At 28.6% G+C, this 23,244-nt stretch overlaps 4 protein-coding genes across 4 annotated transcripts; 2 read left to right on the forward strand and 2 right to left on the reverse strand.

The window, feature by feature from the left end:
• Nucleotides 1-167: 167 nt before the first annotated feature.
• Nucleotides 168-15,188, forward strand: DICPUDRAFT_86857 (uncharacterized protein; the record flags this gene model as incomplete). Its single annotated transcript, XM_003285702.1, has 12 exons — nucleotides 168-235; nucleotides 315-606; nucleotides 678-679; nucleotides 891-1,206; nucleotides 1,278-1,689; nucleotides 1,765-2,964; nucleotides 3,040-5,346; nucleotides 5,416-7,090; nucleotides 7,178-8,933; nucleotides 8,981-9,018; nucleotides 9,050-10,557; nucleotides 10,768-15,188. The coding sequence occupies 12 exons, from the start codon at nucleotides 168-170 to the stop codon at nucleotides 15,186-15,188; spliced, it is 13,995 nt and encodes a 4,664-aa protein (XP_003285750.1).
• Nucleotides 15,189-15,434: 246 nt separating this feature from the next.
• Nucleotides 15,435-16,133, reverse strand: DICPUDRAFT_29840 (uncharacterized protein; the record flags this gene model as incomplete). The annotated part of the gene is made up of 1 exon (XM_003285716.1): nucleotides 15,435-16,133. The coding sequence occupies one exon, from the start codon at nucleotides 16,131-16,133 to the stop codon at nucleotides 15,435-15,437; it is 699 nt and encodes a 232-aa protein (XP_003285764.1).
• A 408-nt stretch (nucleotides 16,134-16,541) lies between these two features.
• On the forward strand, nucleotides 16,542-21,955 carry DICPUDRAFT_97160 (uncharacterized protein; the record flags this gene model as incomplete). Its single annotated transcript, XM_003285703.1, has 2 exons — nucleotides 16,542-17,200; nucleotides 17,268-21,955. Exons 1-2 carry the CDS (start codon nucleotides 16,657-16,659, stop codon nucleotides 21,953-21,955), a joined length of 5,232 nt encoding a protein of 1,743 aa, XP_003285751.1. The 5' UTR covers nucleotides 16,542-16,656.
• A 423-nt stretch (nucleotides 21,956-22,378) lies between these two features.
• Nucleotides 22,379-22,974, reverse strand: DICPUDRAFT_94018 (uncharacterized protein). The gene has a single exon (XM_003285717.1). The coding sequence runs from the start codon at nucleotides 22,946-22,948 to the stop codon at nucleotides 22,634-22,636; it is 315 nt and encodes a 104-aa protein (XP_003285765.1). The 5' UTR covers nucleotides 22,949-22,974; the 3' UTR covers nucleotides 22,379-22,633.
• Nucleotides 22,975-23,244: the final 270 nt, after the last annotated feature.

Here is a 23,244-nt window from a genome sequence, read left to right on the forward strand (position 1 = left end):
TTATTAAATAATTAATTTAATTATTATAAAAAACTAAAATAAAATAATTTTATAATTTATCTTTTATTGATTTAAACAATTTATATTTCTCATCACATAGTTTTTTTTGTGTATATTTATAAAGCTATAATAAAATAATAGATAAATAATAAATAGTAAATAGTAAAATGGGAAACGGAAATTCTCACATCAAAGAAGTTATTGATTTATCACCCAGAACTTTAGCATTAACTAGGTAATTATAAACCATTGCAATGGTTTTTTAAAGCATTGTATACAATGAATATTTTATTAATAATAGTTTTTTAATATAGCGTTGATGATAAAGTGTGGTTGGGTATACCCGAAGAGAATCTATTCAATGATTCATTCACTATCGAAAAGTATTATATGCTTCAATCAAAACCATTATCAAATTTTAAAGATATAGATCATTATAATTCAATAGAGCAGATTGAAGAGACTTCATTTTTTTCATCATATAAAGATCGATCAAATTTACCACTACAACAACAGTTACAAGAGCAATTACTGCAACAACAAAAGCAACAAACACAGCATACACAAATCAACCAAACATCAGCAGCATCGAATCAAGCAAATGGCGTCCAATCAAATAATGGTAGTAATAGTAATAACAGTAATAATAGTGGTAAAACAAATGTTACTAATAACAGCGGTAATAGTAACTTAAATAATAACAGCAGTAGTAATAATACTTCTACTACTAATAGTAATAATAACAATAGTAATAATAATAATGGTAATACTGCAACAACAGCTAGTTCAACATCATCAAACTCTACATCATCAACTATAACACCAATAGTGCCATTATCACTTTCAACTACACCATCACCTACAAATTCTTCTCCATCAACTGTAAATAGAAATAGTACAAATTTAACATCAGGCAATAATAACTCTGGTGCCTCCAATTCTACCACCAATAATAGCAATAATAACAATAACAATCAAACTATTTCAGAATTTATTGAAGAATATAAAAATAGATCGAGCATACCAGTTTTTTTAATACCTGAGGATCCATATAAAACTCATCAAAAAACATTGTCATTTGTTTTGGAAGATTTATACTCACAATCAAATGTCAATACAGCATACTATACAACATTGTTACAGAAAAGATTATGTATTTTAAAAAGAATCCATCTTGCCCTAAAAAGAGAAATTGCAAGAAAAAAAGTAATTATAAAAATATTTTATTGGATAATAAGTTGAATATATTTATTTATTAATATATTTTATATTTATAGCTATTCGATTCAATTTATCATTCAAAAGCAAAAACTAGAACAAAAAAAGTTCATATGCCACCAATTTCAATTAGAATTGCATGTAGATTATTTTTATCAACATTACAGGAGCAGGTATTTGAACAAAAGATTTCATTATCGACTTTAAAGTCATTTAATATAATGATAAAAGAATTACCACCATTATCAATGGCCGGGGAACCACAGGATTGTATTGATAGTTTAAATAAATGGTTATTATCTGCATTATCAAGTTCATCTCCATTAATAAAAAGAGAATCAATGGAGGCTTTAATTGGTTTATCACTTAGCCAAGGTTCTTTAAGTTCAATCTTATCATCATTGTCATTAATAATTACACCAGATAAAATTATAACTAATAATACAAATAATAATAACCCTACAACCAATAGTAACAATAATACCAATAACAGTAGAGTTAAATCTAATAATAATAGTAGTATTAATAATAGTAGAAATATTTCAGGCGGTATTGGTGTAAATAATTCAAATAATTCTAATAACAGTAATAATACAAATAATTCAAACATTGGATTAAGAATGTCAATGTCTATCAAACAGTTGGAGCAATGGAAAGTAGATCTCCCACTATCACCACTTTCTAGAGACTTGTTATTAGCAACATGGCCGATTCAATGGAATGATAATATTTATGATGATTCATTGGCATTTCTCTCATCTTCAAATTATAATATAGCGACAATTACATCCGATAGCGAATATATTTATATACATGATACTTGTGGTTTAGCGAAAATTGGTACTGGTTATTTTGGTACCCACCAAGGTCGTGTCTATGCTCGTAATGCAGATTTTTATCCAAAAGAAAAGGGTTGGCTTGTAAATATTGGTAATCATTTATATTATAGATCACCATCTATCACAGAAAACTCTACACTTATTGTATTAAATCCAATGAATTTAGAAGAGATTGGTCACATTAATCAAGATGGCTCAGGTTCAATCCAAACTGTAAATAATTTAGCGTTCCCATTCGGCCCAGAATGTCATGATTATATAATAACATCTTCAACATCTTCCTCAATTTCGACACCAACATCAAATTTTTTAAATAATAATAATCATAACAGCAATAACACTACCCATCAATTAATTTCAAATACAAATAGATCACCAATATTTACAGATGGCAGATACTTATATTTATTATCACTACAAAGATTTCATAATTTTTCAAATAAGCAATTTATTGTCGATATGTACGATCCATTCGAATCATTCCAACATTACAAGAGAATAGAATTACGTTATCCTGACGGAGAGGTTGTCAATCATTATCAAAATGAAGAACTTGTATTAAATCCAAATGTCTTAGATCTAGGTTCATTCTATACTAATGGTCATTATTTAATGGTTGTTTTACCACCACCTTTAGGAAGTGATTACAACTATGATTCAAAAAGTTTTATTTGTAGAGCTTTTTCATTAAGTGATGGCTCGTTAATTGGAAACTATTGTTTAGAAAATCAACCAATTGGTTTGGCTTCATTCTATGACTATTTAAATAATGTAATTTGGAATTATTCAAGTTCTGAATCCGAAATTGGTAAATATGGAAATGAAGGTTTTGGTCCAAAGCACAATTTTCCTTCTATTGTTCAAAAATCAAATACTAATAATACAACAATAAATATTAATATTACAAGTATAAATAGTAATAATACTAATAATATAAATAATAACAATAGTAGTAATAACAATCAACAACCCACAACCATAGTTAATATTCCTGTTGGTGGTAATTTAACGCCACAACCAATTTTATTACCCTCTTCGTCAACAATTACAACTATCAGCGAAGAAGATAGTGACCCATCAATGGATCCAAAAGAGATGGTATCAACTATTTTATCAATTCTATCACGATTAGCAGTAGACTATATGCCATCGGCGAGTGATAATGCTGGTGGTCCAAATTCAAGTACATCATCTATTCATCATGTTCATAAATTAACAGAGCCATATAGTGTCGAAGTTTGTTTTAATACATTCTCACAATTATATGATATTTTAGAGCATTATAGATTCAACCAATTAAAACCAGGAGGATTTTCAGCTACATCACCTAAAACTATTGAAACCTTGCGTTGTATAATATACTGTCTAAGATTGTTAAAAGTTAATTTATTTAGATTAACTTCAAATATTAGAATTCTCGAACGTAATCAACAGATATATCAAGATGCCTCGAGAGATAATTTATTAAAATGTATCGATCAAAACTTTTTACATAAACTTCGTATTTTATTATTAAATTTCGTTATTGATGGAATTGATAGTTTCAATGAATCTAAAATAGCCTCTTCAAGTTCATCAAAAGAAAAAGAACGTGACTCAATTGCCGAATTTGAAACTATTCGTGAAGAATCTTGCGAAGTTTTAACTATTGGTTTAGATTTATTTTATCCAACCTCGCTTGACAAAGCAAATTTCATTTTTCATCTATTGGATCAATTTTCAAAAAATAGATTACCAAAAGATAAAGAAAAAGATAAAGAAAAAGATAAGGAAAAAGATAAAGACAATTCAAATCTATTAACTAATACACTACCTGCCACTATTGCAAATTTAAAACCAACAAATTTAAAAAAGAATTTATCTAATAATAATAACAATAGTAATAGTAATAATAATAATAATAATAATAATAATAACAATAATAATAACCAAATATTTAAAAGTGATAAAGATCAAGGATATTCAATGTTATTAAATAGAGTATTGATTTTATTATCAAGTCACCCAAATGCTTCGTTTTTTGCATTACCTCCATTATCATCAGAGTTTAGTTCATTTAGTTTAGTTAATATAAATAACTTTACAAATAATAGTAATAATAATAACAATAGTAATATTGATTCAATGAATTTATTTGTACCAATTATTACACATTTATTACAAGAGGCTCAAGCAACTATTCCCCCTCAAACTATTATACCACAAATATCAAGACAAGATTCAACTCAACATTTAGGCTTTTCGTTATACTCTTCAGCTTCCCCACCACCACTATCATCACCAGCAATGAGATTATTATTGGCAATTCAAAAGGATTTAATTTTAAGAGTTGAAAATTCAGTAAATGAAAATGATGCACCTTGTCAAGCTTTGGTTGCATACTCCAAACTTTTAATGGATAAATGTAAAGAATTATTAATTGGTGTATTGGATATGGATAGTCAAAAGAATCAATCTATTTTACTTACAGATTTTAAATCATCAGTGGTCGGTGCATTATTACCAACTCTAATCCATTCTCTTTTCCTCTTTTCTTATCGAATTTCATTGGCCAAAGAATTGTTACCACCATTGGTTCAATTAATGGGTGTAGTAGATCGTGTTAATAGAAGATTACCAAAACTTTTAAATAGACCTGAGCTTGGAAGACAACCACTCCAAAAACGTTCATCTTTTGTCGAGGGTCCAAGTAGGATTTCAGAAAGTCCTCATCCATACCATGCATACATGAATACACGTCAACCAGTATCTATTCCTGGTGCAGTGTTTTTATCTTTGGTTTTCGATGATCGTTCCTACACTAGTAGTTTAGATGATGTACTTCAAATTTTTGAAAGTCAAGATAGCAAAGAACCACTTGAGCAGTTCTCTCACACTAAATGGCCAAAGAGAAGAATTTTAATTCCAGGCGACACTGTAGTTTTTCAATTTATTACAGGACCAGTAAACCCATCAAACACATATTCAAATTTTTGGGGATATCGTTGTAATATCATTGGTCACATGCCCAATTCTGATAAAACTAGTTTACCATGGTCCTCTCATTTAGAAAAAACAATGTGTTGTTTAGCAGGTAGATTCTCATCATGTTTAATTTCAGGCGAAGCTTTAACAGGCTTGGAGCTTGAAAACAGTCATTTCCTTGAATCTCCATTGTTCAGCGGCGGTGTTGAAGAAGATTTTGTATCATCAGTATTATTTTCAAATAATAATGAAAGTTATGATTTGCCATATTTAAACCAAGCTCAAGATATTTCATCACCATCCCAACAATCGCCTCCAATAAATAGTTTCGATGATAGTCCAGGCCCAACAGTTAATTCATGGAAATCAATTCAAAGATTTTGTTATTCTCTAGCCAAAAGAAATAATGAAGTTTATTCAAACCATTTATCAGATTTTATGTGGAAACATGTAACTGGTGAAAAGCTAAAAGGGAAAGCTACAATTAAATCAGCTCAACAGGCAGTTATTGCAGCACTAATTAAGCATTTAGGTTTGTGTGACTTGGCTTTAAATTTTACATTAGAGATAATTCAATATAAACAACAGCAACAACAAAATTTAAATCAACAACAAATTAAACCTCCACAACCATTAGTTGATGTATGGAAATCAGTATTACCAATTAGAATGACAATCATTCAAAGACATCAAGAATCTCAATTATCAAATCACCAAATTGATGATATGGCTGAATCTCAAAAGAGAAGAAGTGTAGATATGAAAACCCATTCAGAGTTTAGAGAATCAATATATAATGAAATTGCCGATAAAATTATAGAAAATTCAATGTTTTTATTAGAATTACAATCTTACTATGACCCATCTATTATATTATCAAATCAAAATCATTACCATCATAATCATCTCTCATCTAGTCAACTTAAACAAGAGATCTCATCAATTCTATTTAAATTTGTCCTATCAAACAATCTTCAAATAAATGATATTAAAAAGATATTAATATCACGTAGATCAAGAGCATACTCCCGTTCGATTGGTTTACAAGCTATGCACGATATTTTAAGATGTGCCTCTGACCACAGTATGAAACCTGAAGCTTTATGTTTTATAGGCCCTGCTCTTAGAAATAGTGGATTGGTTAAAAGAAGATGTCCACCATATCATTATTTAGATTTCTTGCATGGTAGTGGAACAAAACTAATTAGAGATGTTAAAAAGAACTTCAAGCTCTTAATGGAAGATGTCTCAGCTCTCCTTAACGATCAAAATAGCGATTCAATTTTAAAACTTTATGCATTGGATGCTTTTACATTAAACTTTTCCCCAGATGACAGTGAAATGTTAACTCAAGTCGATATTTTCAATAAAATACATAATCTCATGACCAATGAATCCATATGGGGTGGTATTTGGGGCAGCACAGGAGATCACAATCATCGAAATAGTATTGGCTCATCACCATCTGGCAGTATTCTTCATTCCAATAGTACCTCGTCATTGTACGACAATGATGTTGGCTATCCACCATACTCCTCTCATTCAATCTATTCAAGTTTCGTTGAGGAAGAAAAATTAGAAAGGGAAAAATTAAAAAAGAATGCAAAAGCTTTGTTCAAATTTTTGGGTTTAATTTGTGTTGATATTACCCAACAACCAACAGTAAATAACAATAGTAACAATGGAGTTAAATTCGAATCACTTAGGGATTCATTTTTTACTTTAATGGCTACACAATTAGAATCATCACTTGTTTTTCTAAAAGAAACAAATAAGACCTATTGGGGTAGAAATAGCAGTGGTGATACCAACACTCCTGGTGTATCCTCACCTAATACAAATGTTAAATCAAGAAGACTTTATAGAGTAGAGAAATCCTATGTAGATCTATCCGATTCTTTATCCCTTCTTTACATTTTAAGTGCTTTTGATAATGTTAAACAAAGACTATGCTCTGTCACATTCATTAATATATTCCATTGCATCCTTCAAGTAGGTGATGAAACACAAAGAAAATTAATTTTAAGAATATTCAGAAGAATTTTACCATCAGTTTCACCATATAAGTTGTTTGTACCAATCACCAATAATTTTGGAATCAATGATTTATTAATTAATAATAATATTAATAATAACAATACAAGCAATAACAACAGTAATAACAACAACAATAACAATAACAATAACAATAACAATAACAATAACAATAACAATAACAATAACAATAACAATAACAATAACAATAATAATCAAAACAAAACATTATTTTCTTTACTTTTAGAAATATTAGGAGCTGTTAGTTATTGGGGTTGTTCTTCTGATATTCAAGAGATTTCAAAATATATTGATCCTCGATATTTCATTTCTTCAAATAACTTTAATCTTTATAGAAGTAGTAGCTATAATAGCACAAAAATAGATTCACCACACTCATACTTTTCAATTTTCGATAAAACTACACAATTTCCATGTTCTTGGGATATCATTTCACAATCTCCCTATATTAAATTTTCTGATGATGGTAAAATTGCTACATTCATATCACCACAAAACAATAACTTTGCAAATAGATCCGGTATTCCAAGAAACAATAATAATCCAAGTAATACAACTTCATCAACACCAATTACATCAACAGGTTCAAGACCAAATGTATCAACCAACCAATCTACAAATGTAGTTGGAACAGTTACTTCAAATTCTAATTTTTCAATCCTTTCAAATAATTTAGAAATTATTCAAGGTTTACAATTAGTTAAATCTGATATTATGATCCCAGAATCTACTCCATTTTTTTATTTTGAAGTTAAAATTGAAATTGAAACCAAAGATATTATTATTGGTCTCTTTCCAGCAAATTCAATAGATCAACTAAGATCATTAAGAGATTGGAGATTTGGGTTAGGTTATTCAAGTAAAGATGGCCATAAAGTATGCTATCGTGTTACATCAACTCAAAGCAGAGGATATTCAAATGGATTCTCAAGAAATGATGTTATTGGTTGTGGCTATAATCATAAAGATGGTAAAGTCTTTTTTACAAAGAATGGAAAATATTTAGGTACAGCATTTAAAAATGTAATGGGAGATTTTTATCCAGTTGTGGCTATGTCAAGCGGCGGTTCAGTCAGTGTTAACTTTGGTCAACAACCATTCCAATACGATTTAACTTCAATAATTTCATATCATTTAGAATTCCTTTCCGAACGTTCAACTCCATCTATGACTTTATCATATGTCAATGAAATTGTATCTCTATTAAGAATCTTAATGAAATCACCTCAATGGAAACAACCACTACTTAAATATGTTATGGAGGGTTTAAAATTATTACCATCAACAATTCAATCGAACATAATACCAATTAGTATATTAAATGATCAAAATAATATCAATTCTAATAGTGGTGCCAATAGTAATAGTAGTGATGATGCTAGTGGTGATACCAGCGGTAATAACAACTCCTCACAACCAAAAATTCAAAATACAATCCATATTCCAAAATTTTTATCAAACAAAACAAATATTCAATCTTTATTCCAAGTATTTAGTACAGTTTCATTCATATCTGGATATTTAGATGGAATTTGGCCAGGTGCTCGTGTTGAAGTCGATATTGGCTCAGGCTGTTTTGAATACGGAACTGTAGTTGAATATAGTACCCAAAATCATCTTTGCAAAGTTTTATTAGACTGTAATGTAGATAAACTCATTAAAACCACCCATAATAGAATAGCATTAAAACCAATTCAAGAAATACCAATTGATTTTGGAATTTTCTCAAATCCAACTTTAATTTTACAAAGTATCTCAACATTTTTAAAACCACCACTACCAACAAAGGATTCGATACCATCTTCATCTTCATCCTCTTCAACCACTCCAGCACCAACAAATGAAAATTCCAATTCTGTAAATACAAATTCCCCATTAACTAGATCAACATTTATTATCAATAGCTCAAACAATCAAGTTTCAATAATTTCAAACAATGGCAGTAATATGTCAAATGCTAATTTAACAAATAGTTTATTAAATGAAATTATCTATTCATCGACAAATTTATCAAATTCGTCCAATAATATCTCAAATTCATTACCAACAACAAACCCAGCTGTCTCAAGCTCATTACCCACATCAACAACAAGCGTTACATTTAATTTACCAAAAAATATAAACAATTCAAATAATATTCCAAATGATTCACAACTATCATTATCAAATATGAGTATTAGTAACGCAGTTAATAATATTAGAAATATTTACCTATACATAAAATCAAGAGTAATGAAAATATTTAGTGGTTTATTAAAATACTCAGAATGTTCCAAATATACATTGGATGAAAGTTTAATTCCAATTTTGGTAGAATTTGCATTAGGTAGACCAATTCAATTTATGGAAGAACCAAAGATTGAAAAAATGGAAAGGCTTTCATTCTTGTTAAAAGAAAAAATTTACGATAAAACATTAAAATCATTTTTAAATAACTCATTAGGCCATCAGTTCAATTCAGTAGGAAGAGGCAGAGGTCGTAACAAAACTGTTAGTAGTAACAATCAAGAAGAAAATGTTGAAGAATTAACTTCAGAGTTTGATTTCGAAGAAGATAATGAAATTGGAGAAGCCTTAAATGAATTTGATGAATCTTTAGACAACTTTGACGATGAAGACAATACCACCCAAGCTAACAATGATAATAACGAAGACTCATCACCACATTCATCAAACTATTCCGTTGGAAATAGAAGCGGTGGTAGATCAAATACAATTTTACAGCAATCACAACAACAGCAACAGCAACAAGATGATTATGATGAAATTGACGAAGATGAATCTTTACAAGGTGCCATAGCAGACGATGATCTACCAGAAGAAGGCATACCAGGAAAAAAAGTTTTATGGGCAGATATCAAAATTGGTATGCATGTTTTAATCTCCAAAAGAGAAAGATTACTGCTACGAAATAGCAATTGGGTACATGAAATGGATGATATCATTGGTCATGTTGGTATAGTTAAATCAATTGATAAAAAGTATCGCCAAGTCTTGGTTTCTTTTTTAGATGACGAAACTTTAACAACTGTTGATTGGTGGATGTGTTACGAAACTTTCACTTATCCAAACGAGAAATCAACTAAAAATCCAATTATTTCAATCGATAAATACTCTCATAGTCAACTTATCCATTTGGACACTTCATGCGAAATGGCGTTATCAATTCTCTACTCTAGACAAGCTTTAATTTCACTTTTAGTAACCCTACCAAATACTTCCAGAGTTTCATATCAATCTTTTGGTGGTGCAAAGAATTTAATCTATATTCTTAAATTAACACTCTATACTACACTTTTAAATGATTCTTCAAACTATATTCTCTCAAGTAATAGTATAACCAAGCTATTAAACGTTTCCCCAAAGAATTATAAAGATTACATAAACTTGAAATCATTACAATCAAAATTATCATTATTATTAAAACAAGAATCAAATAATTTAGTTTTAATTAATCATAGCAACCAAAATCATAACCACAGTGAAAATTTAATTTTAAATAATCATAACAATAGCAACTTTAGTAACTCCACATTCAATGGTAATCAACATTATCATGATATTTCTCCAGCTGTTAACAATTCAAATACTGGTGCCAAACAACCATCAATTTCTATTAATAAGGAAAATAGTAATAGTACAACAAACCTATTTGAAATAGAGCATAAAAAATATAAAGATAATATTCAAGAAGTATCCAGTAATAGTCATTCTAATCTTCCTTCTTTAACCTCTCTTAATACCAACAATGGCAATAGTGGAAATGTTCCATCCTCCTCCTCTCAATCATCAGGTAGACGCTCAAACCCATCATCTGCAACATCCACCCCAACCAAAACAACAACAATATCATCAAAAGATGGAAGCTCATCCTCCACAAACTCTACACCAACCAAGTGGAAAAGCTATAAACCCGACTCAACATATAACTATCACCCAACAGCAGCTTTGGGTAGTAATGTTTTAAATAACTCAACAAACATTATTATAGGTGGTAACACCAGCAATATGTTACAAAACAATCATAAGAATACTATTGAAGCAAATAATAGTATAATCACAAACAATAAGATGAATGAAAATAATATTTCAAACAATAATCATCCAACAGCAACTACCACAAACTATATTATTAATCAATCATTAATATTTGGCGAGCCATTAAAAACTGGTAATTTAATGAAACAACAAAAAATCATCAAATTGTGGAAAAGAATTTATGTTGTATTATCAAGCGATTCAATAATATTTTATAAACCACAAAACCAACAAGGTGGTAGTTTAGGTCATCAAAATAAAGACCAACATACCCATCAACATCATAATACAATTCATGGTTTGCATTTATCAGGCACAAATAACAACCCAATTGGATCTATTGATTTACGTGATATAGTTTCAGTTACACAAGTTTCACTGGTAAAGCAAAATAAAATATCTTTTAGTGGCAGTACAAAAAAAGATTTCTGTTTCCAAATTACTCTAACCTCAAACAAAACTCATTTGTTCCAAGCTTCAAGCCAAGAAGATCTAAATGATTGGATTCAAATCATAAACTCGGCATGTATTTCAAGTGCATCCTTTAGATCCAAACCACCAAATTTCCAATCTACAATTCCGCTAATCGAAGTATTGACAAAAGAAGTTTGTGTTCAATTGAAAGAATCTTCTAACGAATCACCCCATATCCACCACGAAGAATCACCACATCCATATCCAGCTAACTATTGTATTAAAAAGATAGTTCGTATTGAAGGCTCCCAATCATTACTAATCACTTTTGATAACAAATCCTATTCAGAACCTGGTTTAGCTGTTTTAAGATTCTTTTATGATCCATCATGTACCAATCATATAGCCTCATACAGTGGAAAGTTTTCATCATTCCCTCCAACCATTATCAATTCATGTCAATTTTGGATGGTATTCACCGCTGATACAATGAGATCAGAATGGGGCTATAAATTTACTGTTACACCAATACGTAATAAAACCACGGATGTTAGTCTATTACCTCAGCCATCATTCGAGTTTGCTTGTTTCATCGTTGACTGGGTACTTCAACTCGATATTCAATTATTCAAAAACTATCCAAACTTTTTCTCTCAAGATTTAGTTGATATGCTTTTATTACATCTAAACATCAACCAACCATTAGATCGTAAATTAAAAGCTATTAATTTCCTTACTCGTCTCTTACAAAAGCTTCGTGAAAATCCGATCCAACTTTTATCAATTACCACCCAAAAAGAAATCTCATCAAAGATTGAATTTATAAAAGATGAAATGTTTAAACTTTACAAAATCGAATGCGGAAACAACAATATGTTTACAAACAATACTTTAAATCAACCAATTTTGTCACAGTATCTCCAAAAACTAATTGAAATTTGTATTCAAACCCATATAGTACTATCCCAAGCTAATAGTTCCCAATTACTATATTTACAACAACAACAGCAGCAGCAGCAACAACAACACATACCAGAAAATGATCAATCTAGTAATAATATTGGACCAAGTAGTAATAACAATAGCAACAATGAACTATCAAGTAGTAATAGCTCAAGTAATAATGGTTCAAGCAATCTTTACTTGAACATTAATAACACAAATATTAATATTAATAGCAATTATAACTATTCAGTTTTCAATATACGCGATGAACATAAACAATGGTTTAGCAAAATGATTAAAACATCCAAGGTGTTGGAGCATTTATTTAGAGGTAAAGGATTTGGTAAAGAATTTATTAAGGAATCATTTATTGAAACTCGTTCAAAGCAAGTTATAGACTCGCCACACCCATATCCACCAGGTGCTAGAGTTACCAGTAACATTATTATTCCAGATTCAGTATCACTAAAAATCGAATTTGATCCAAAATCACGTACTCAAACATATGTCGACTATTTAATGTTTTCAAAATCCACTCCTGGTGCTGATGACCTTGGTTTTTTTACTGGCGAATTCCCAACACAACCAATTTTCATTCAAGGTGACCGTTTTATTTGGTCATTTTACTCTGATTCAAATGAACCAGAATGGGGTTTCCGTTTCACAATTACTCCTCAATTCTCAGATGATGTTATTAGGGAAAATGATCAAAAATACGAAAGAGAAATACTAATGCTTTCAAGAAACACATGGAATCATTCAATGGATTTAGAACTGGTTAAATTGGTTAATGCAATCTGCGAAAAACAAAAAAAGAACCCATATCAATTAATATTTGAACAATGTTTAATTCCAGAGTACCTTACATTATTCCCCTCACTCTCAGAAATTGAAGATCATCATATTCTTTACCTTAGATTTGTCGTCTTAAAACATTTCAACTCCCTAATTCAATCATTTATCAACTATATCGATCTTAAAGGTGCCTCGGATGATTGGTCCATATCTTATAAACTTTGTAGCTTAAGAGGTTTGTTATTTAATGATTGCAAACTAGAAATTTTAAATAACTCTTTAATTCAAACCAAATCATTAAGTAGAAGACCAATTATTCATCTAAATAGACATGGGTCATTACTTATAACAACCACACAACCAATTCAACAACCTCAACCACAACCACAAAATAGAAATCAAAACAATACAACAATAACATTAAATCCAAATCGTACAAGTTTAAGAACTGGTAATAATCAAGCAACAACTACAAATTTAAATCAAAGAAATAGCAATAATAATAATATATCCAATAACAATAGAAATCAAAGAGCATCAACACTAACAGCAACATCAGTACCAACAACATCAACAGCAGCAACACTAAACAATACTAATAACAATTCCACAACAACAGCAACCAATACAGCCCAACAACAATCGCTACCACAACAACAGCAACAACCATCAGAACAGCCTCAATCAAACCCAGCATCATCCTTATCGATTATAACAAGTAAAAATTATTTATATAATTATAAAAATGAAAATTTATTTTTACAATCATTCAGACAACTATGCTATATGGATCCATTAAGATTAAAACATAATGATAGGGCATGGGAGGTTAAATTAGAAAGGGAAGGTGCAAGAGATGCTGGTGGACCATATAGAGAATGCATGACCCAAATAGTAACAGATCTTCAAAGTAGAGAAATGAATTTATTCCTACCATGTCAAAATGCCCAAGGCGATGTTGCATTCAATCGTGATAAATTAGTTCCAAACTCATCAGCAAACTCACCATTAGCTCTTCAACTATATGAATATATTGGTCGTTTAATTGGTATCGCTATTAGAACCAAAAATTGTATTGAACTATCATTCCCATCAATCATTTGGAAAAGTTTTGTTTGTGCAAAAGTAGAGCGTGTAGATTTAGAAGCAATAGATAAATATACCACCAACTTTATTGAACTATTAGAAGGAACCTCAACTACAAATGAAACAAAACTAACTCCAGATATTTTCCCTGATTGTGTAGACCAAACATTCATCGCTCGTTCAATCGATAACAACGAAGTAGAATTAATTCCAGATGGTAGATTGATACCAGTTACTTGGGAAAATCGTTCAGAATATGCATCACTTTTAGAGCAATACAAACTCTCTGAATATCGTTTACAAATCGATGCAATGGTTAAAGGTGCCTCTAGTATTATTCCATTACAAATTTTAAATCTTTTTACTTGGCAAGAAATAGAACAAAGAGTGTGCGGTATACCAGGTCTTGATATTAAACTTTTAAAGAAACATACTCGTTATTGTGGCTTGTTACCATCAGAAGCTAGAGTTGCATGGTTTTGGCGTATTATCGAATCATTCTCCTCTGAAGAACAAACACTGTTCCTTCGTTTTGTTTGGGGTAGATCTCGATTACCATCTCCAAGCGAATTTAACTTTCAATTCCAAATCTATCCATTCATTAAGAATCAATCTAGAATTTATGATGACGATTTCGAAGATCAAAGACTCAGTGAAGACCATGACCAAATCCAAGATGAATATTTACCAGAAGCTCAAACCTGTTTCTTTACACTATCAATTCCAAACTATAGTTCATTAGATGTAATGCGTGAAAAATTACTATATGCAATTACCTCCTGTAGAGAAATAGATGCAGATTATATTGTAGCTCCAGAAAATAATCTTTATTAATTAAAAAATAAAATAATAATAAAAATAAATATAATAATAAAAAAATAAAAAAAAAAAATTAAATATAAAACTATTGTAACCAATATAAATAATAATAAATAAAAAATAATTTATATCATTTGTTTCATGTATATATTTTGCTTTTTTATATTTATGGTAATCCAATGATGTCCTATTTTTGGGTAAATAAAATAAATGGGATTAAATAAAAAAAGATTGTTCTTTTATAGTTAAAATATATTTTATTTAAAACTTTAATTTGGGGAATTTATCAAACAAATTATTGATATGACCTCTTTCGTAAATAAAAAGATTAATGTCATAACGCAAAGCTGGAGCGGCATCTTTTGGACTATCATCTAAATAAAGAATTGATTTACCTAACTTTTTGAACAATTCCAATTGCTCACCCTCTAGAGGTTTTCCATGTTGAATTGTGACATCTTTGGTTTCTTCTGGGAAGCTAACTTTAATTAAATATTCGATGAAATAATTATCTGGCTTGGTAGCACCACAATCGAATGAATATGCTTCTTTATCAAATAATTTTCTAAATTGATATTTTTCATTTAAATACTTTATTCTCGATGGGATATTGCCACTAAAAGCCACCAACTCAATTGGATGGGATGATGATTTGCTGTTTTCCTTGATCCTTTTCATCCAAGATACAATATCTTCGTCTAAAATATAACCACGATAATAGCATTGTTTGATTAACTCTGCATTGTAATTTGATGGAACTTTAGTTTTGAAATAATTGTTCCAAAATTCGTTATCACTAATGATACCTTTTCTTAGTTGTTGTGCTTCATCACTTATTAATAAATCGTGAATTAAGTCAACATCATAGCCATTCTCTTTCCATTCCCTTTTTGCATATTCTTTACCTGCTGAAAATAATACACCTCCTAAATCCAATGCTACAATTTTAATATCAGCCATTATTTATTTATATTTTATTTGTTTTGGTTTTTTAGATTAAATTTTTATTTTTTAATTTTTTTTTTAATTTATTAATAAAAATAAAAAAATTAAATTTTTTTTTGATTGAATCAAATATATTGCGCATATATAATAAAATAACCCTAATATAATATTTTTTAACTAAACTTCAATTATTATTAGAGATTAAACAATAAAATAAAAAATATAGAAATGAATGAATAAATACGAACCTCTTTTTACTTATAAATTTTTTTTTTATATAAAAATATTTTTTTATAAATTTAAATTTTAAAATTTGTATTATTTTTATTTTTATTTTTATTTTTATTTAATTTTTTTTTATTTTTTTTTTTTTTTTATTTTTATTTTTATTTTTTTGAAAAAAAAAAAATCATTTGCATTTCAGCACAACAGGTAATAAAATACAGATACAACTAATTTAAAAAAAAAAAAAAAAACATAAAAATAAATTTTAATTTCGATTTTTTGAAAAATAAAAAAATTATTTTTAATTTCCCAAATGTCGAGCAATGATAATAATACCCAAAGTAATATTTCAGAAATAAGTAATATAAACAATATAAATGATTTAAATAATACAAATAATACAGATAATACAGATAATATAAATAATAATATTGGTAGTAGAAAAAGAAAACAATTCCAACCAAAGAAATTAAATAAAAAAGAAACACAATCCAAGACATGGACTGATGAAAACAAGAAACTAAAAACTACTGATGAAAATGAACTAAATAATAAAACAATTTCAACCAACAATAATAATAGCATCAACAATACAGAAAATCATATTGATGATAATATTGAAAATAACTCAATAAATGAACCAACTAAAGATACAACTGAAACAGATGAAAACGAAGATATAGATATTAAAGAATTACCACTAACCAACAAATGGTCAGTTGGGAGAAGAAAAAAAGCAATTGCCGGGCTATTGGTTTCTTTTAATGAAAATGAAAACAGTATATCTTCTGAAAATTCAAACCCAATAAAAATCTTTGTTGGAGAAGTGATGATATTTTCTGATACACTCTTTAAAAGTATTATTAAAATATAACTAATTTTACCTTTAGCATTATACTAATATAACCTTTTTTAACTCCTTAGAAAAACCAATTTATATCTATAGCTCAGATAATAGCAATAATATGAATGATCTACACACTAAATCAACTGGATTTTTTACAAACTCAACAAATAAAAGAAAGATCGCAAATTTTACAGCAGACTGTCCCCCAGTAGTACTTAACTCATTAATACTATTACAATCCAAAAACTATATAAAATTAAGATTTTTATATATTAATGATGAAAATAATAATAATAATAATAATAATAACAATAATAATAATAATAATAATAATAAACAAATTGGTAGCCTGGTATCTATACAAGTTTATTTAATCGGGGAATCATTTAGAGGATATAATAACCCAACATCAATTTATCAATCCAGAGAAGACAAATCATTCAAATCAATTTTGAACTACTTTTTGAAAATAAAAGAAGTTAATGAAGATGATATTGAAAAACAGCATCAGCAAAATCAACAAGATGAAGAAAGAGAACAAATGGACACAACTGAACAAGATCAAAAACCAACAATTGATATTGAAAAGAATGAACCTCAAGACAATTTAGAAAACAATACAGAAGACAATACAGATAATGCAGACAATACAAACAATAATAATATTGATAACAATAATATGGGCACCAATAATGAAAAAAAAAGAAAAGAGTTCCAATTTGATGCAAAAGAACTATATGACAAAGTTAAAATCTCAAGTGATGCAACAGAAATCGATACAAATTTATTTAATAGTCAAATGACATCAAAACTAAAGCCTTACCAATTAAAAACGGTTAATTGGATGCTAAATAGAGAACTAAATCCAAAAATTAATTTTGAGGGCCTAAAGAACGAAAACAATGATAACTATATTCTTCATCCACTATGGGATAGATTTATAATAGATGGCATCGAATTTTTTTATAACGAATATACCGGAGGGTTATCTCTAGACCCAATGATATTGGATAACATCAACAAGAAAGAACTAAAAAACACCACAACCACAACCACTACTACATCAGAACCAGCGTCAACAATTAAAATCAATTTAAATGAACAAAAAATTTACGGTGGTATTTTAGCGGATGAACCTGGTATTGGTAAAACCATTGAATTTTTAGGTTTAGTGTTGGCTCATCAAAAAGAGAATAAAGAATCAAAAGTCATTAGGGGGCCAAAGCCAATTAATCAAGAAGATGTCAGAGAACAGAAAAATAGAAAATTGAAAAGAGAGCAGGAACTTCAGAGAGAAAATGATATTGTGGAGTACAAAAACAATAATGGAGATACTATTGCATGTTGCTGTGGTAGAGATGAAAAAGCACATGGTTTTGGCTTATGGGTGGAATGCTCGTCGTGCAATAGATGGCAATTTGTTGGCTGTGTTGGTCTAAGATATAAAGCAAGCAATCAATTTTACTTTTGTACATTTTGCACCCAAGTTAAAAGAGATCCCTCTTTAGATTTCAATGTTGACGAAGATTTAGTAGACTCCCCAGATCGTTGGGATGATTCAACATTGGTCGAGTCGAGAGCAACTTTAATTATTGCGCCATCGGCAATCTTTAGTCAATGGCAAGAAGAAATTGTTAAACATACTACCGGCTTATCGGTTTATGTATACCGTGGAATTTATAAAGAATCAATTACACCCTACGATTTGGCAAATCATGATATAGTTTTAACAACTTATGAAACCTTATCCGATGACTCCATTTGTTTAGACCAAACATCAGCCGGTAAACAACTACGTTATATTAAAATCAAATCACCAAAGTCTTCATTGAAGTGTATTGATTGGTGGAGAATTTGCTTGGATGAAGCCCAAATGGTAGAAAGTATAGGTTGCAAATACAAGAAACTAGCATTCAATTTAGATGCCAAATACCGTTGGTGTTTATCAGGTACCCCAATTCAAAAATCTTTAGATGATATGCATGGCTTAATTGAATATCTCAGAGTAGAACCATTTAAAGAAAGATACTGGTGGAGCAATTTAATATTAAATAAATACCTAGTTCATGGTGATCAATCCATTATTGATTTTTTCCATACAATTTTAAAATCAATTATGTTAAGAAACTCAAAATCTCAAATCAAAGATGAACTAAACTTACCAACCCAATATGACCGTGATACAAAATTACTGCGTTTCTCAATGGTAGAATCTCATTATTATCAAAAGAAGGCAAATGAATGCTCAGCAGAAGCCCGTTCACTATTTAACAAATATTTTATTCGTAACAATAGAGTATCTGCCAAAGACCTTTCAAAAGTTTTAGCACCATTATTAGCACTTCGTCAAGCATGTCAACATCCACAAGTAGGTTCTTCCGGTATTAGATCTATTCAAAAGAGTATGATGACAATGGGTGAACTTTTAGATAGACTTATTGAAAATGCAACAATAGAATGTAAAAACCATCAAAAATCCCTAATACATGCCTACAATTGCTTAGCTGCTGCGAAAATCATTAAAAATGACTACAATGCTGCATCATCATTATATTTAGAATCTTTAAACCTATTTGAATCAAACTCAAAACACTTCAAAGTCGATTGGTTCCAAGAACTACATGTTTATCACAATCTTAATTATATATTAAAAGAAAATCAAAAAATTTTAACAGAAAATCAAAATAATAATGATAATCAAGAGCATAATAAGCAAACACTTCCCAAAAATAAAGAATTAGTAACAAATGAAACTATAAACTTGATTACAAATGATGGCCAAAGAGATTTAGATAAAGAATGTGAAAAAGTTAGAAATGGCTATTTAATTGGGAAAAATATGCAAATGATTCAATTTCAAAAGGAATTTGATGAATTCCATGAAAAAGTTGAACACCTGTTAAAAGAATTTGATGAAAATACAAAAAGTTGGAAGAAACTACCTTGGTGGGAAAGAGCTTTACAAGATATTGAATCTTATGAAGCTAATACCTCAGGCCAAACATTAAAGAAAAAGATTGAAACCGAGCTATTCATTCCAAAAAATCTACCACAATTTCAATTTTCACTCGTTAATAAGTTTAGAGATTACAACGGTTTAGCATATTTAATTAGAGGTCATATGGATGATTTATTTAGATATCGTAACTCATTCATCAAAACCCTAATACCATTAACTAAACAATTTAGTGAAAGTGATGTCCAAGCCTCAATCAACTGCCCAGAATGTCGTGATATTAACAACAAAACCGATGCCAATCAAATCTGTACCCATTGCATCTGTTTAGAAAACCTTAGTTTCTTTAGAGAGAAATTATTTTCAAACTTTAATCAAAAAAAGAATAGAGTTACCAAACAAACAAGTAGCCTCAGATCAATGCTCAGCGACAACCAACTAAAAGATATTGAATCATTAAAACTAGATATTACTGGTGCCACTGAATCTGTTGCCGACTCTGAAGTTGAAAGAGTTTTAAAACTAATGATTCCAATACTAAGAAGCATCGATACCGAAGCAACCGATGAATTGGCCAAAGAAGGTGAAGATTTTATAAAAACCTTAAAGAATATGAAAAGAGAACTAAGTACAGGTTCAGAGCTTTGGGCAGCATCAAAAAATTATTTAAATAGCTTTGATGAAGTTGACTCTGCCACTGTTCGTATTCGTTTACGTTATCAAGGAGAAATTCTAGAGCCACATGAAGAGCTATTCAAACTAAACCCAATTGAAGTCGACCCATTCATCAAACGTTTTGAACTAGAAAAAAAGAAATCATTAGAACAATACAAAATCTCGCATGGTCAATTATTATATTTATTAAATTTAAAAAAATCAAACTTTTCAACTAAAAGTTTTAATAATACTGTTGAAAACCCCAATCAAGAATCTATTTGTGTAATTTGTCAAGAGCCACTTGGTGCTAATATTGTAATGCTTTTATGTGGTCACTCTTTTTGCTATGACTGTATCATGTTTATGATTGAAAGAGTACCAAACTGTCAAACTATTCAATGCCCAGTATGCAGGTCAAGAAATAATATAGAGGAAATTAGTTTTATTTCTACTGACAAAGAAAATGGTGAACTAGTAGATCCAAGTATAGTTAAAGGCTCATATGGTACCAAAATTGAATCTGTAGTTTCAACTTTAATAAAAATTCAAAAAAACTCAAATGTGGATAATAAAGATAACAATAAAGATGAAAATAAGGGTGAAAATAAGGATGAAAATAAGGACGAAAATAAGGATAACAGTATATTAGATAACAACATAGATAACAATAATGATAATGATAAAACGAAATCAATTGACAAAGTTATCATTTTCTCCCAATGGATGGATTTATTAGAAATTATTTCAAGAGCTTTAAAAGAAAATGATATTGAATTTGCTAAAATTTCAAAAAAACCAAATTCATTCGAAAGTGCAATTAATCAATTTAGAAAAAATCCAAATATAAATGTGTTATTATTACCAATTCAAAGGGGTGCAAGTGGTCTAAATTTAATTGAAGCTACTCATGTATTCATTGTCGAACCAATTTTAAATCCAAGTGTAGAAGCTCAAGCAATTAATAGAGTTCATCGTTTTGGTCAAAGCAAAGAAACTTTTGTACATAGATTTATTATTAAAAATACAATTGAAGAAAAAGTAGCTCAAATGAATAAGAAAAAAGAAAAAGAATTAGATTGGAAATTAGCATCAAATAAAAATGATAAAGATTTATTATCAAAGAATGATATAGAATTTTTAATTTTAGATTAGAAAAATTAATAAAAAAAAAACTATTTTTTTATTTTATTAGCTCATAATCAATTTTATAAATAAAAATTTTAATTATTTATAAAAAAAAAAAAAAAAAAAAAAAAAATTATTTATTTATCTTTTTAAATTTTTTAGATTTTTTTTAACACACATATTTTTTTCGAATTTTTAAAAAAAAAAATATGAAACATAAAAATATAAAAATATAAAAATAAATAAAAATAAATAAAAATTTTGTGACCCTTAAGTCAATCATATTAAATAATTGGATTAAAGATAAATTTTAATAAAATAAAGGTGTTTGAATAAAATAAATAAAACTTAAAGTTAATAATGTGATGTAAAAAAAATAATAAAAAACTATGTGATAACGGATAAATTATTTTTAAACAGACACCCAAAAAAATAAAAAACATAATGGAATTTTCTTTTTTTTTTAAATATTTTTTTTTTTAAAATATTTTTTGTTTATATAATATTTTAATGAATTTTATTTAATTTAATTTTAATACATATGATAAAAAAAAAATAATAAATAAATAAATTATTTATTAGAAAGAAGAGTTTGTGAAAAATTTTTGACTATAATATTAATGATTTGTTATTGGTTGTTGTTTTTTTTAAAAAAAAAAATTAGTTATTTGTGTGGGAGTTTATGAGGTGATACTTTTTGATTGTTTATTCCTCTTTGCTGTCTGAGGCGGCATCATCTTTTTCAGCATCATCTTTAGCAGCTGATTTTTTAGCAGCAGCAGAGTTTTTAGCACCAGCAGCAGCTTTTTTATTGGTGGTTACTGGTTTAGCTTTAGCAGCGGTTTTTGAGGCAGCAGTGGCTGAACCACCTTTGGATAAATGATTTTTGATACGGTTAATGACAGCATCTCTAGTCTTTTTAGCGTTCTTCTTTGGCATGAAACATCCTAATTCTTTAGCAATTTGGACGATTTCTGGGTAGGTTTTGTTATCAAGATCTTTAGCGTTAACAGTTGACATTTTGATTTTAAATATGTGTTTTTTAACTAAATTATAGGGTTATAGTAGGGTAAAAGTAGTAGAAATAATAGCACAATTAGTATATAAACATTAAAAGATAGTTGTTTTTAAAAGATTATTTTTTTTTTTTTTACGATTATATTTTTTTTTTTTGTAAATAAAAAAGTTTTAATAAAAAATAAAAAAAAAAAATTATATGATAGTTTATATTTTTTAAAAAAAAAAAAATTTAACAACAAAAAAAATAAAAAAGTGCAATAAAAAAAAAAAAAAAAAAAAATTTTATACACCACAAA

This window comes from Dictyostelium purpureum, assembly GCF_000190715.1.
Source record: "Dictyostelium purpureum unplaced genomic scaffold DICPUscaffold_52, whole genome shotgun sequence".
Lineage (NCBI taxonomy): Eukaryota > Evosea > Eumycetozoa > Dictyosteliales > Dictyosteliaceae > Dictyostelium > Dictyostelium purpureum.

Excerpts from the sequence above, each read along its gene's own strand:
- DICPUDRAFT_94018 (XM_003285717.1), bottom strand. The coding sequence starts at position 22,948 with ATGTCAACTGTTAACGCTAAAGATCTTGATAACAAAACCTACCCAGAA.